The sequence below is a fragment of the Micromys minutus genome (assembly GCF_963924665.1).
Source record: "Micromys minutus genome assembly, chromosome: 25".
NCBI classification, from domain to species: domain Eukaryota; kingdom Metazoa; phylum Chordata; class Mammalia; order Rodentia; family Muridae; genus Micromys; species Micromys minutus.
In genome coordinates, this window is record NC_137960.1 from 28,748,659 (window position 1) to 28,764,809 (window position 16,151).

Here is a 16,151-nt window from a genome sequence, read left to right on the forward strand (position 1 = left end):
GTGAAGACCAAACTGCATGCTGGACCCTAACCCCAGCCTTACCTGTCTCTGGCATTGGCTGCTAGTCCAGCCCGTGACCTGCCTGCTACCTGGAGTTTTCATATTCACTTCCTGTCTTGTTTTCATACAACCCCTTCTTCCTGCAGTCCATAGAATGGATTTTAAAATTCAGACCGGATTGCTTCTTGAAGATCTTAAGATCTCACACTTAAAATGAAGTTTCATTGCACCTAGTATAAATCCCAGATTTTTCCCTCCTTAGCCATCAGGGAATCCCTGCCATTGGATGGCTCCCCTGGCGATCTTTCCCCAAAGCCAGCAGCATGTTGTTATATTGTGCAGTTGTGTCCACCTGAGGACATGGGGAAAACCCATGTCTATGGTCTGTACTAGCAGGTCTATCCCATGGCCACCATGGAAGTCTCGCCTAACACAGGCGCTTTCCAGCAAATCAGCCCCCAGGAGCTACCCACCCGGCTCCATCACATCCTCTTGCTTTATTTTCTTCTTAGAATTCCACATTACAAGATAATTGTGCCATTTTTCACATTTGGCATTCTGCTATTAACTGAAGTAGGTAATCTGAAATTCTAAGAATGTGCGTTTTCCTCATGGGATCTAAGAAAGCATTCTCATTTCGAATGAAGGGGAAAAAATAGCCCATAAACACCATTATTGTTCTTAAATTGACATTCAAGGAAAAATCAGACACTTACTGCTGTCTTAAGATATGTTGTACCAGGAGTAGACCCAACGTGAAGCCCCAGGCTCCTGCCATTCACTTTACTCTACAGCAGACCTTCTCAAGCCAGGTCTGCGTGCAGAAGGCTTATTAAAATTTGGAGATCATTCTTGCTTTTCCACACCCCTCAGAATTCTGTGCCTGTAACTAGTTCACACCCCCCAAAGCTTAAATGTCACAATGTCAGAATTCCCACGGCCATTGCCATGTGCTTTTAACCTGGTAGTGCCTGAAGACATGACTCCATTCACAGGAAATGCAGGGAGAAGACATTGCTCCTTTGCTTCTGTTTTCTTCCTGACTAAAACTTAGGCCTTTAAAAAATATTTCGATTATTCTTTGTCTGTACAAGTGGCTGAAGCTTAGTTAGATTTTCGATATTTTTAGAGTAACATAAAGAATCCTTAATCACTGAAAATATGTAAACTTATTAACTAAATAGGTACGTTGATTGTACATAAGAAATATGTTAGCTGTGAGTGATAAATCTTGCTTTAGATACTTCCCATATTTGATAGAAAACATTATTATGTTAGACGTGGGCTCATGCCTGCCATATATAAATGCAAGAATTGTTAAATTTTGGCACCTGTTCTAAGAATGTCTATGCAGAGGATCGATGGCGGCAAAGGAAGCAGATGTGTCCTCCTGTCTTTGATCTTAGTCTCCAGTCAGGAGGTGAACTAAGCATGAAAACTTAAACATACAAGGTGCCACAATGCTGTGTGCATTGTGATACATGGCAGACTATCCAATGGCACTTGCTTGAAGTTATGTAAAGAGGTTCTTGAGGACAACCAGAGCCACCATTGTTTGTTTCCTGGTAACATGTGTACTGTTGAGAAGGATATCTGTCTTTGTTGTTGGGTTCCAGATTCTTAATTGACCTCTTGACTCTTTGTGGTCATATTTGTCTAAAACTTTGGTTGTCAAACTATTTCACAACATACTAACAAGCTTTGAAGTTTAAGCTATAGGCAGCTCTTGGTACCTATCTATTATCCCTGACTGTGTGTGTGTGTGTGTGTGTGTGTGTGTGTGTGTGTGTGTGTGTGTGTGTGTAGACAACCTCAGGTGTCACTCCTCATTGACATGGAACATCAAGTGCACTAGACTAGGTGGACCAGACAGTGAGCTTCCAGGAACCCACCTGTCTCCACCTCCCACTTGCTCAGTCCAGCACCACACCCAGCTTTTATATATTTCCTGGGAATCGAAACCTAGGTCTTCATGCTTGGAAGGCAAACTCTATACCAGCAAGGCCCTTCCCCAGATCTGTTTGCTCTTGCCGTAATCCGGGCATATACTGTCTATTACTTCTACATAAAAATTCAAATCTGAAAAAAGCTACCATTTACATCATAAGATGGTTTGATTAATAGTTGTCTCTTTTCTTGATAATATTTATTTTATATGTTAGCAGAGATGGTTAAGCTTGTATAACACAGCTTGAAAAGAACACCCTAATTACTATTGCGGATTATCTAAACATCATCTGTTTTCTTGAACCATTTTTGCAGCTAATTTGTCATTTGAGACGTTAAAGAATGATCACAGTATTTACATTTTCTCACTATAGATTTTTCAATACTCTATTTGCTGATCTTGCCTTAAAAACAATTTATTGACCATCTTCTTTTGGCATCAAAGAAGGAATTCTTTTTCAATCACTCCCAAAAGTCTAGTATCTGGGAAAGAACAACAGTGAGGATGTGGGTTCAGCCATGAGGTATCGGAGTGTCCAGTAGAAAACTGAGAAAAGCTCAGTTTTATAAAAGTATAATCAAAATCCACTTGATATCTCAAATAAAAAATCTTAGAGAATGCTTATAGAAAAGACAGAAATGATTTCCCCCCCAAACTGTTTATTGAGCTTAGCTGACTGGACAGAAACTTAATTGGCTTGTGCTTGAGACTTCAACCCTCAACACTCAGTGAGGGTCAGACTGACTTTCAAAGTACCTGCGTACGCATTCTGTAGAGTTCAATGCTGCATCAGACACTCGCTGGCACAGAGTAAGCACTCAGTAAGTTAGACTTGACTTGCCTGGCTCAGTCCCAGTCCCTGAGTTTGGCAAGGGACATCTAGAAGTACTTATTTTTCAGCCTGTTGAACAATTATTTAATCCTGTATCAGTATCCTGATACATCACAGATTTTTCTGCAAAAGACTGCCATTACTTCTGACAAAACTGATAGCAAACTACTGTTTCCAATAGCAATTGGTCCATTTCTATCCCTATCCTGAGCTAACTGATGCCAGGCCTTCAACTCTTATGGGACAGGTAAAATAGCCTTAGTAATTAAAATGGGGAGGTAGGCGTGATCAGAGCATATTATATACGTTTATGGAAATATCATTGACTTTTTTTTACCATTGGTATGATTCATAATTACAAGGAATGCATGCCCCCAATGAAAGGATGTTTAGGTATTTTCAAGTTGACAATATATTTTCTTTGTTGAGATGTTTTTATTTGTGTGTATGTGTGTGTGTGTGTGTATACTTGTGTCTGTATTTGTCTATGTGTGTTTACACCTAGGCATACAAGTGCATGAATACAGGACCTAAGACAACTTGTAAGTCAATTCTCTCCTTCCTAGGGATTGAACTCAACTCTCCACACTTGTCTGCAGCTGTTACCCACGGATCCATCTCACAGACATCTGTTTTGTGTTTTAATTGGTTGCCAGGAGTTACCTATATAGTAAAATAAATACTGTATTACCTCATTCTAAATCAAGTTGGTGGTGGAAACCAATGGAATATTTTTTGTTTTCTTTTAAAAATTAATCATTCATTGGATACCTCTGTTTCTGGTGTTACAAGCCAAAAGTAGTGGCACAAGTAGCTCAGAGTTCAAGGCCAGCCTGATAAATTTATTGAGTTCCAGCCGAGTCAAACCTACACAATGAGCTCTTGTCTTAAAAACACAAAACAACAACAAAAAGTAAATTAATTAGAGAATATCCATTAAGTAAGAAACCATACTCAACAAAAATAAGTCCGTGCATCATGTGGCATGAAAAATGAAAAGGAATGTACTGGTACTTAATGCAGTGTATAGAACGAAATTCCGTTTTTCTTCACATAAAATATGTGCCCACTCATTCATCCTACGTGCACCAAAATGTCTTCTCGTGACTTTTTTTGGTAATGTTTCTTGAACCCAGAAAAATTTACATAAGAATCTAGAGAAAGTTGAATTCATCTAATATGCTGTTCCTTGAGTTCAGTGAGCAATGAGATACTAGAGAAGCCGGTAATAAAGGTGTATGGAGCTGGTAATAAAGGTGTATGGAGCTGGTAATAAAGGTGTATGAACTCTTGGGAATCACAGAGGAAGATTGAGAGATGGTTCTTGGCACCTCTATCTTTGTAACTTACCACCCCAAATTTAGCCAAGGAAACACAAAGAAGAGTATTAAGAATCAGAATAAATTAAAATATTCTGAAATGAACATATATGATGCAATTGAGTGGAGTATAACAAATTTAGAGTGTTATGTTGGACACTGTGAAAACTCTTGTATGGAAACTCTGGAGAGATTTAAGCACACTTAAGCTTAGAGGTAGCAGCTGTGATTGTAATTTAGGCAAATGGCTGCCCTGAATCATCCGCTCTTCCCCAAGGGCATGGTCCTCTCATTTGGATTTCCTAGGGAAGACTTTAGGACAGTCTCGATCCGTGTTAAGATGGCAGCTCCCTAAGATGCAGCGTTTACTCCGTTCTTGGCTCTCTGCACACCTCAGCAGGAAAAAGACATCAGTACTTGCAGTTGAAATCTCCGAATCTCTAAATCGATCAGCTTTGAGGATACTGCTAAATGGAACAATCACTCTTGAAATTTCTAATTATTCTTTCCTAATTTGTGCTTTTAAAAAAATCCAAAAGGAGTGATACCAGATTAATTTCCTCCTTTTTATTCAGTATCCCTGTGGCCATTACATTTGTATGCTTGAGTAAGACTTTGGAATAATAGATAGGATGTGGGGAGATTTTCTTCCAAAGACTGAAGGCTCTGTCACCCCAAGGAGTAAACTGGATTATAGGCTGTTAACTTAAAGGAAGTTTATTCACTGATCAGCTAATCAGAAATCATTCAAATAAGAGCACTCTTGAAGACTATGGTGGGTTTTTTCCTTATAATTTTAATGAAAATTGCTCCCTTTTCCATTTTGCATAGAAAAGGAAGCCACAGGGGAGGGTGAATTGAAAGTTAGAGCTATTGGACACTGTGTAACTGTTTAATGCTTAGTTTACATGTTAATCTGCAGTTCTTAAGACTCATTCCAGCTCTGTCAATCAATTCTGCATTTGTTGTATTTGATCATGCTACATTGCCAAGTTTATGTGCTACTGACCCAATTTTATCTGGGTAGTGACAATAAAATATACTCCCGTGGGGTCAGCTCCATTTAAGATCATTTTGAAAGGGTGGACCATCCATCCAGAGGCTCGTCTAGCTAGTTACATCATTACAGGCTTTCGGAAGAGTTAGCTTATCTCCCATGGGACTCAGGCATGAGTAGAATGGATCATTAGTGGTGTGTTCTCTTCCCCTGGCCCCATCACCCATTATTCCCAGGTGACAGAAAAGGCACACGAAACCCACTGAAAATCAGAGCTACAGGGCCAGTAAATAATCACTTCTTAATGCTTTGCATACAGTAGAATCAGGATGTACTGTCACTACTAATAAACTGTATAAACTCTATAAAAAAATCATTGCATCGTTTTCAAAGGACCCAATGAGTCCAGTCTTTATTAAAAGACAGTTTCCTGTTTTCACTTGCAAAAGACAACTATTTTTCATTGTGATAAGTTTTATTCTCAAGTACTGATGATCTTAGTAGGATGTTGGCTCTGAAGCTGAGTTAAAAGTTGAAAGATACATATCAAATAGTATTCGTGCTTAAAGTGGAGGAGCAAGACACTGGGGGAGACAGAGGTATGAGAAACTAGATGGACAGAGCAGTTCAAAATTCTGTTCCAGGATTCTTTGAACCAACCCTTTGGCAGCTGCCCAGATCATATTAATTGCCTCTTTGTGTATACATTTCTATACGCTGACTCACAATTTTGGCTCAAGATGTAGATGTTAAATCAAGGTTGGGAATATTTAAATGGCTGTCCCTTTCAGGCTTGTCTTGCGAAGCTAATAGTTTTTCTTACACAGGCTATTACTTTTTCCTTAACATATTTTTCTAGAATATTATTCATGTTTGTAAAACAGGCCAGATGAAGAATGCTACAGCCCGGCCTTTAAAAATTCCCTGGCCATGTAACAACTTAAAAGCATCTTCCATCCCCTGCTCCTATAGATAAGAGTAATTTTAGACTGAAGAAGTAGAATGTTTGGCTTGTGATAGATTATGATAGATTCATCACTAGATTCAGAATTTGGAGTAAAAAGGACCTTGTAGCTAGGCATGGTGGTTCAAGCCTTTAAGCTAGAGACATGGGGAACAGGGATCACAGGTTCAAGGCCAGCCTAATCTTCAGTGTGAGTCCCATGTCATTCTAGGCTAGTTGCTGTCATTTTTAAAATGCTAAGTAAAACAGTCTTAGAAAGGTTTTTGCTGATCCCTCTCTGAGTGACAGACGTGTGCAAGAATAGACACTGTCTCGCAAGTCACACAGGCCTCTGTCACATGGTGTGTTCATTTAGTTCATTTAGGTTGTTTCACTGCCTCTTTAAAGTTATGCCTCCACATGTTCTAATCCCCTGCACTGAAAAAAAAAATCAGTTCCTTTAATTCTGGGAAGTAGGTTGGACTCGTTTACTAAGTCCTGATTTCTTCCTTCTCTACGATGAAGCCGTCTGTCTGTCTTGCCCTGATATGACCTTATTTTTCAAATAAAGGTCTTCATGTTTCTCTTCAGTGGAGGACTTTGTACTTCTGCTCAATAGGTTGGACTTCAGTATGGAGTAAAAAAAATGTTGATATGTCCTGATAACTAATGACCAGTTGCTTCATGCACTGGCCACTGTTAACCAAATCTGAAGCTAACTTTACATTTCATCTGGATAATTCAACAATCCTTTTATTAAACTAACTCTGAAGTAGAATTAACACATTCTCCAAGAATTAAACATATAGGGCATTGTCTAAAATGAATGAATGAAAGGTTTCTAGTTCTCCATATTCCCTTTCATTAGGTATATCAACCATACTTGTGAGCTTTGAAACAAAACCTGGAGTTGGCTCTGAATAGATAGGGAATGAGTGAGGCTGGCCCAGGGTTTGCCATGCCTAGCTTCCTCCTCATTTAGGCTCCACTTTCTCCAGCAGCCTGGCACTACGAGGTTTACCCTTGTAAAGAGGGGTATCTTGGAAGTTTAAGGAGCACCAAGAGTGCTTAAAAGGAATCTGGGTTCAAAATAGGAAAGCCAGTCTTTCAGCCAACTTGGAGTAGCAGGCTGAGATGTGACAGCCACTCTGCCTGCCACCTCTCTCCCTACATCCGTGAGGTCAGACGCTGTGCTAGGTACCTAGGTACCTTCTGCCGTGAGCGTGAGGTCAGCTTTGCCTCATCACTGCTCTCTCCTCCATAACTTATTCTTTAACTCAACTGTGGGCTCAGAAGGAGGCATTCCGTGATGCCTGTGATGCTGTAGTGTGCACACATCATGTGCAGCAACCCTAGGAACTCCTCTCACAAAACCAAGATGTGCATCTTCAGGCAGAGAAATTGAAATTAACGGTCAGATGTATGTTTACCTCTACGTAAATCATCATGTATGTCTTGAAGATTTAAGTGTTTCTCCCAAAACAAACTATACCCAAAAGTCTGATCATGTCTCAAGAGTCATTTCATGCTTGGGACTGGAATGGTGTCTTAGTGGATAAAAATACTTGATGCACAAGTATGAAGATGTGAGTTCAAATCCCACCGCTCCCACAAAAAGCTGGTTGCTACTCCATATTTCTATGACCCCAGTGCTGCGGGCAGAGTATCTCTGGGCTCTCTGACCCTCAGCCTAGCTCAGGGTTCAGCAGGAGATCATGTCTCAAAGGCAGCAAGGCAAAAAGAGTGATGTAGAAAGGTACCTGATGTGTTTGCACTTAGGGATGTGCACCAGTGGCACAAACATGTTTGTGCCATACACAATATTTTTAAAAAAGAACTCTATCTAAAAAGTATTTTTAAGATAAACTATTGAACAATATATTTGCAGCTCAAGTCTCTGAGGTTTATATAACCTAATTTTATATTCTTAAGCATAGATTAAGCAAGACAGGCAGTGAATCAGTGCCTTAAAAAAAAAAAAAATAGATCAGATTTAGTGTGAAGATACACGTGCGGAAGTCTAGTAATTGGAGGCAGGATTTGGAAAAGGACAGAAGTTCTTAAGTAAAGACTGTTTGAAATTTGCCTCCTATCCAAATAGACTTTAAAAGAGAATGTGAACATCGAAAATCCTATGCTGTCTCAATTACAACGTTGGGAAGCTGAATGCCGCCTCAGAGCGTGGATGTTACGTAGCCCCTGGACATTCCAAGCTAAGTTACTGGAAACATGTCTTAGAGCTTTAATCAGCAGTGAGTGCCAGGTGGAAAATAGGAATCAAAGAAAAGAAAATGATAGTACATTATCCAGTGTCCACGCTTACAAGGATGTCATCCAGTGGTGAGAGCTGTCCAATGTCTGCCACATAGAACCTTGGCAAATGGAACCCAGCTGACCCATAACTCCTCATCTTCCCTTCTGTAGTGGGATCGGACGTAACTGGCCCTGGGCCTCTGGAGGCAGCAGCATCCTGGCAGAATTCGGAACTCTGCACTTGGAGTTCATGCACTTGGCCCACTTATCAGGAAACCCCGTCTTTGCCGAAAAGGTGAGTCTTGGAAACATTCTCCTGCGGAGCATGGGAAAGGAAACAGTGTTTGTGTGTCTTTGGGACACTTTGTAACATGCCTTATTTCACCTGACCAGACTGTCAACCTAGTCTCTCTAAGACCTTCCTCCTTGTGGCTTGCTGTGCCTTAAGGAAGTTGCTTGCCTGTGCGAAATTTAGTCTAAAAATATGTAGCGCGATATACACTGTCTGAAGTACATATGGGGAAAGTTCAAGTGCTGTACCAATAAGCTTTTGGCTTTTCCCTCTTTTAAGCAAAATTCCTCCACAGAGTTCTCTTTCACTTTGTTGAAATATTCCTCAAGCACCTCAGCCTTTCCAGACCATCTGACTACCAGAGAACGCCGCCCTGACACCTCACCTTAGAACACACAGTTCCACCACTAAAAGACTCCTAGGGGAGGGGCTCACAACAGAACCTTGTTTCTAACATGGTTACCAGCAGGTCTGCAGTTAGGAGTTAGACCAGGAAGATTGCAGTCCTAGGTCTCTCGGCTTATAAATGCTGCCATAACCTGCTATTTGTGCCTCTCCACAAGGGGTTGGTTGGGACTAGGAGGGAGAAGAGCCGCCCTCCTCAGTATCCCTCGGAGCCCCATCTCCCTATACCCTTGCACTGGGTGGGTTGAACCCAACGAGGGAATCCCCATAATTCCACGCCATTTGTCTTCTCTTCACCTACTATTTATGTTTATTTCCCATATCTTCCTATTCAAAGACACAACTCCAAATGAGGAATAATCATTTTTATGCATTGATATAGCCTTAATATGGAGATTGGAGGTCTCGTTTTGGAGTCTGGAGTTCTAGATACCTATGACTAAATGCACTGATTTCTGTTTTGTTTTTTTTTCCCTCATAACAAGATTCTGAAACATTTTATGAACGTTTTTTCTATCATGACCAAAGAGAGTGAGGGGGTGGGGGGAGTGAGAATGGCAATGGCATGTGAACTTTTTCTTAGATTTTTCACATTAACATTCCTTCTCCTTTATAGGTAATGAATATTCGGACAGTGTTGAACAAACTGGACAAACCAGAAGGCCTTTATCCTAACTATCTGAACCCCAGTAGCGGACAGTGGGGTCAACGTAAGTCCAAATCTGAGCATTCACTCTTGTGTGAGACAGGGAGGGAGGCCAGTGCAGTTCTTGTCCAGGAATATTAAGAAGGGGGTTCTTAAAGAGCCTTAGAAAGCTTGTTGCTAGGGAGAAAGAGAAGGAAGAGCTGATTGGCTCTGTGGTTCCTCTGTGCAGATGGCAGTGATACTTTTGCCCAGGGTAGTAGCTGGACCACTCCATTTCTAGCACTTTTTACTTTGATGTGAGGAATCAGAAGCTCAGCCAAAGATCTTTCTCTTCCTAATATTAAGCTACCAAATGAAGATTTCTTGTGAGTGACTTACCTTTAGAACAGAAATAAGTGTCAAACAAATGTCTTCTGAGGCCAGACACCCCAATTCAGGTCATTTTCAACAGAGGTAGAAAGACTTGGAATTTGTAGTAAGAAATGTTCTCAAGCCCATTTGGAAAGGCTGTGATATGTTAAATATTAATTGAAATATTTCAACACCTGACTGTGTTGAAGTCATTTAATTTGTGCTCTAATGTGGCCTTTTAAATTTTATATTAAATAGCATATTCTTAGATAATTACATTCTTTTAGAAGTACTTCTTTTGAAGAACACGTTAGTAGGGGACAGCATGGTAACCCCCATCTCTCCTGTTGGCAATTGAGCCTACATCTAAAAGCCTCAGACCCATAAAGACAGCTCCCGTTCAGTGTCATCTACAGATTGCTGGAAGTTCTCGACACCTTTCATGGGTCCACAGGATTAAAAGTTTATAAATCCTGAGACAGCTTCCCTCTCCTGTGTGCGCTTGCACTTTAGGGAGGGTAAAACTGGTTGGCTGTGTAAAAAAACCAATGCAAATACCAAACAGTACTAATCTCTACTGTTGTACAATTTGAAATAGACCAGTTTCACATACGCATGTCCTCATCAATTGGAGGGTTGATTTTGATTCTAGTAAACACCTAGCTGTGCATTATGGCAAAGTGATCACGTTAGTGACTTAGTGTGACAAAGCACTTAGCAAGCTTAGTGAAGGAATGGTGCATTCTGGCTCACGGTTCCTTGGGTAGTCTATCATGTGCCAAGAGCTTAAGGCAGCCTTCAGTGTAGAGAGCTGCTCAGCTTGCCTTGTTCTTTTTATTCCGTGTGGAGCCCTATCAAGCTGATTGGTGCCACCCATGCTTAGAACGGGTCATCCCACTCCAGTTAACTCCCACTAGAAAATCCCTTGCAGACAAGCTGAGAGCTTTGTCCCCTTAGTAGTTCTAGATTGCCGAGTTCAACACCAATGTCAACCATGACAATGATGACCTCTGTGTGAGGAAAACACACAGCATTTCTGACACAGGGTGAAAAATAACAGTTGGGCGGGAGAAACAGTGTGTTTTCAGATTGTGTTGTTACTGATGTTACTGCTTGCTCTGGGATGATTGTGATTATCTTTTCATGAGTCACCATCTTTACTCAAGAATACAACTAAAACCTGCCGGTTATTCGGACCCGGTTGGGGTTGGTACTTGAAGATGAAAAACTGCTGTTTGTAACAGTGGTGGTAAAATTTCTAAATAAAAAATTATAATTTTAGAAACCTTGTCTATCTTGCCATGAGCCTGACTTCACTGGCTTCTGGATAATATTTGTGGTGATTTTAACATGACTTTGTTTTGGTATGTAGCAGAATGTGTTGACATAGTATGTCTGCGAACTCAGAAGGAAAAAAAAAAAAAGAAAGAAAACAAATAATTTCCAGACAATCAGTGCATGCATAACCAAAAGATCCAGTGAGAACAAAAAGATACTCAATTAATTTTAATGTGACAGAGTATTGAAGTCCATGGAGGGGCTCAGGAGATGGTTCCATGGATAAGAGAACTTGCTGCTCTTACAGAAGACCCAGGTTCAGTTCCCAGCACCCCTGTGATGGCTCACACTGCCTATCATTCCAGTGCCATGGTATCAAACATTCTACTCAGCACAGTGGGGACACTGAACATGCACATAATATGCACACATGCATACATGCAAGCAGTCACACATACACATAAAATACAGTTTATTGGTATGATTTGTAACCCTGCATCATAGAACTTTAAGCTTTTAAACGCCACTTGCTAAGTTTTGTTGTTGTAGAAAAAAAGGGTATAGGAAGATAACAGCATGTGTTTGGCAGGGCTATACTTCTGTGTGTGCATACAGGTGTGTGTGTGTGTGTGTGTGTGTGTGTGTGTGTGTGTGTGAAGGCCAGACATTAATCTGAATTCCTCAGGTACATCCACCTTATTTTTTGAGGTAAGGTTCCCCACTGGCCTGAGACTCTGTGGACTGCACTTGCTGGCCAGGAATGTGCTTGTCACTGACTTCCTAGTTGCTGATATTACAAGCACGTGACACTACACCCACTCTTTACTAACGCGGGTTCAGAGAGTGCACTGAAGAGCACTTTACCAGCTGAGCTCCACCTCCAGCCCCTGAATGGGCGATTAAGATGCTCTTCCTTTTTCAGACTGTATGTAAAGCTGCATGAGAAGCTTCTGTTTGTATACTTTAGCCAAAGCAAAGTATACTGATGGATCAGAGGATATGAGACATGAAAATCTAGCCAGGAAAGCAAACATGAAGGAGATTGGGGGTGGGAATAAAATAGGGTTGGTCTTCCCACTGACATGCTTCGTTTCTGAAATGACAAGCCTATAAGAAACACCATTTCTTGTTATCACTACGTCTTTCGGGGTTTCAACAAAAATGTTACTGAATTCTTTCAGTTTCTAATATTAGTAAACACTACTCAAGTGAGCGCTGACTTCATGTACTGGTTGCTCTTTCAGAGCGTGAGGGACACTGAGACTAACCTGAAATGTGTGAGGCCCACCAGAGCATTACATACTCCATGATTAGATGCAATTTACCAAAAGGGTGACCGGTGCAAGAGTTCTCAGACATTTCAAAGGTTGGAGAACAGTCTCTATGATAGCTGGTTCCTTTGCTTTAATTTGGGATCTAGAAGTCACTCAGAAGGACACGAAGAGGGAGTTACACCAGGACATTCTGCTTCACCTGCTCAGCCACCCATACATTTGCCTCTGTTTTCCTGGACTAAGAGTCATTTACATTAGTCCTGCTTATCAGCTGGTTTTCTGATGGAAAACAAACAGGACTGCTGAGCCTCGTGCTTGCCCTTGCCCATCCCCCATCCTGTGTTCCAGCCATAAGGAAGAAATGCTTCTATTTTTATTTCTCTTGGCCATAGCTAGGGGTTTTCCTTATGCTACTTCCTCAACTCTTTTCTCCACTAAGTTCCAGAATTCATACCTGTTCTTCCTCCTCTTCAAGGGTATGGTTAGGATTTGTCACACCTCTGCTTTTTTTCTCTCCAGATGAACAGGTTGGGTTCTTTCTGCACACAGTCCCCTTCCTGATGCTCTCGCACACCCTTCTTCCTAGGGACTCAAAGCTTTAAAGGTTAGTAAACATGCCATGGGTGTGTTTGCAAACCCAGAAACACAGTACTTTGTACTTAGTGACTGTTTGCTTGAATGGTTTTTGTACTGGGGTGTGTTATATCTGATCTTTCATTCTCTCTCGGCAATAGTTCTATTTACCCTCCTGTAAAAGTCGCCACTGCTTCCTAGCTACAGCTAAAGAGCATCCCAGCCTAGCCATGGAAGAGAAACAGGCTTTGTGATCATTGCTGCTACATGTGAGGTGCCCTGATCATGTACATGAGCACACGCATGTCTGTGCACACGTGTGTCTATGTGTGTGTATGTGTCTGTTTGTATGTCTGTGTATCTCTATGTATGTTTGTGATTCTGTGTGTTTCAGTGTCGGTGTGTATGTCTGTGTTTGTGTACATGTGTCTGTGTGTGTGTGTATATGTCTGTGTCTGTCTGTATGTGTTTCTGTGTCTGTGTATGTCTGTGTTTATGTACATGTTTCTGTGTGTGTGTCTGTGTGTGTGTATGTGTTTCTGTGTCTGTGTGTAATTCTGTGTGTTTGTGTGTGTTTCTGTGTTTGTGTGTATGTCTGTGTTTGTGTACATGTGTCTGTGTGTGTGTATGTGTTTCTGTGTCTGTGTGTAATTCTGTGTGTTTGTGTGTGTTTCTGTGTTTGTGTGTATGTCTGTGTTTGTGTACATGTGTCTGTGTGTGTGTCTGTTTATGTACATTTTTCTGTGTGTGTGTGTGACTGTGTGTGTTTCTGTGTCTGCATCTGTGTTTGTGTGTGTCTGTGTATGTTTCTGTGTCTGTGTGTATGTCTGTGTTTGTGTTCATGTGTCTATGTGTGTATCTGTGTGTGTTTCTGTGTCTGTGTTTATGTCTGTGTTTGTGTACATGTGTGTCTGTGTGTGTTTCTGTGTGTGTGTTTCTGTGTCTGTATGTATGTTTGGGTACATGTATCTGTGTGTATGTCTGTGTTTGTGTTCATGTGTCTATGTGTGTATCTGTGTGTGTTTCTGTGTCTGTGTTTATGTCTGTGTTTGTGTACATGTGTGTCTGTGTGTGTTTCTGTGTGTGTATTTCTGTGTCTGTATGTATGTTTGGGTACATGTATCTGTGTGTATGTCTGTGTTTGTGTACGTGTGTGTGTGTGTGTGTGTGTGTGTGTGTGTGTATGTGTGTGAGTGTGTGTGTCTGTGTATTGAGTCACTAGTAGCACTGAAACTGCTGTGGACAGATAAACTCAGATTCATATGAAGGTTATGAGAAATTAGGGGAAATGATTATTTTGATCCCCTGTGTGTTGTTTTTTACGATTTCATTATAATTTTTTGCCATTTTTAGACATTATATTAGAAATCTTTGTATGGGACCTATTTCTACCAAGAATAAAAACAATAATAAATCCTTTAGAAAGGAACATAAGATTTGAGAGACTATTCATTTAGGACTGTTAGGCATGAAAATACTAAATTTGTGTTTTTCTGAAGCTGGTGTTCCTGTGCTTCTGAGAAAAAATCTTCTCTCCTATACCCACTAAGAAGTTACAGTCCGAACTCTGTTACCACACAAACTGTCACCCAGACCTAGAAAAACTCAACAGCTGAGATACTAAATTTTCAAAAACATGATGTGCCTCTTTGTTCCTTTACTTTGATTTTTGATAGCTAGAAAAGTTTTACGTTGAGTCACACCAAAATTAACTAAAATAAATATGTTGCTATGTAACCCTTTTTTTCTATAAAATACTCCGCAGATGCCCAAGCTTGTTTCTCCCTCATTGTGGACTCATAACCCAAGGGGCAGTGCTCAGCCTTCCCAGGCTGCTTTTCCTCTGTCACTGCTCTGACTCCGAAGGGCATGTCTGCATCTGGGCCGTCATTCCCCATAACTTCATTTGGCCCTTGTTATTTTGACAGTGACTGGGAAGGGATTTGCTTTGCCATGCATCACTAGCGTTTGACTCCTTCAGCCGTGCTTACAACAGCAGGTCTCGTTATTGATGAGACCCTACTTAGTCTATTTACTTTGTAAATGTCAGAGGTTTCTGCGGTAATTCATTTAGGAAACGGTAAAGGTCACACGCTGCTATTTTAAGAAATCAGACCTACCACTTTAAAAACATATTTTCCCTAAAATTGAATTCATGTGATTCTGGACTGTTCATAATAAGGAAATTGTGTATTTAATATGTAAAACCGGGCCCTACTAGTTGAAATCACTAGTCCCTATTAACATTGATAACCCTTAGTTTTGAGGGAAAGAGGTTTGTCGGGACCCAGTGTCGCACATAAGGACCTGTTTCTGTCCTTGTGAATCATGAGAGTTGGTGACAAGATGCTTGGACCACACTCTGGAAGTAACACTGTGACAAAGGCACACTGTCCGGAAACTTGTGAAGGGAGGGGCAGACCTCCAAGGTTTCCAAGAAAGGTCTGTGTGTGGTCCTCCATGTGATGTCTTTTTTCCTTCAGTGAAAATAAGATGTGCAGAAGCCCCAAGGGAGATAGAAGCTGATAATTTTGAGGACCCAAAATATGAAAAGTGAGCATAGACCAAGTGGCCAATAGCACGAAGACTGAGACTTGAAAGTCCTTCCTGGTTCCAAAAGAGGCAGGGTCTGAGGGCTTTGAGTTAGTGGTGACCAGACTCCTGTGAAGGGGTCAGGTGCCAAGACTGTGGAGAAAGGTTGATTGGCAGCAGATCATCTTGCAGCCAAGGACATGCTGACTTCCATGTCCAGCACAGTGGGCAGGACAGCATGGAGCTGCCCAAGCACTGTGACAGTTGAGGAAGTGACCTTGCTATTAAACTTTACTAAAATTCAGTAGAAATAGCACGCTCCCATGAGAGGGAAAGCAGGAAATGAGATCTGTGGCCCCTGCAGAAGCCACCAACAGGAGCTATTCTAAGTCCTTCCTGTTGCTGCGATGAAACACTCTGAGCAAGCCTAACTGACAAAGGCCTTGTTTGGCTCACACTTCCAGTTCATAAGGCATCACTGAGGGAAGTCAGAGGGGAACATGAAATA

The 16,151-nt window shown here is 41.1% G+C and overlaps 1 protein-coding gene across 2 annotated transcripts in view; it reads left to right on the forward strand.

Annotated features, from left to right (window-relative positions):
* Positions 1-16,151, forward strand: part of MAN1A1 (mannosidase alpha class 1A member 1) — a 181,889-nt gene that overhangs the window by 143,926 nt on the left and 21,812 nt on the right. For both annotated transcript variants that reach the window (XM_080937813.1, XM_080937814.1), the window contains exons 7-8: positions 8,464-8,587; positions 9,606-9,699. In XM_080937813.1, the coding sequence (XP_080793939.1) occupies positions 8,464-8,587; positions 9,606-9,699 (218 nt within the window). The remainder of the gene's footprint in view (positions 1-8,463; positions 8,588-9,605; positions 9,700-16,151) is intronic.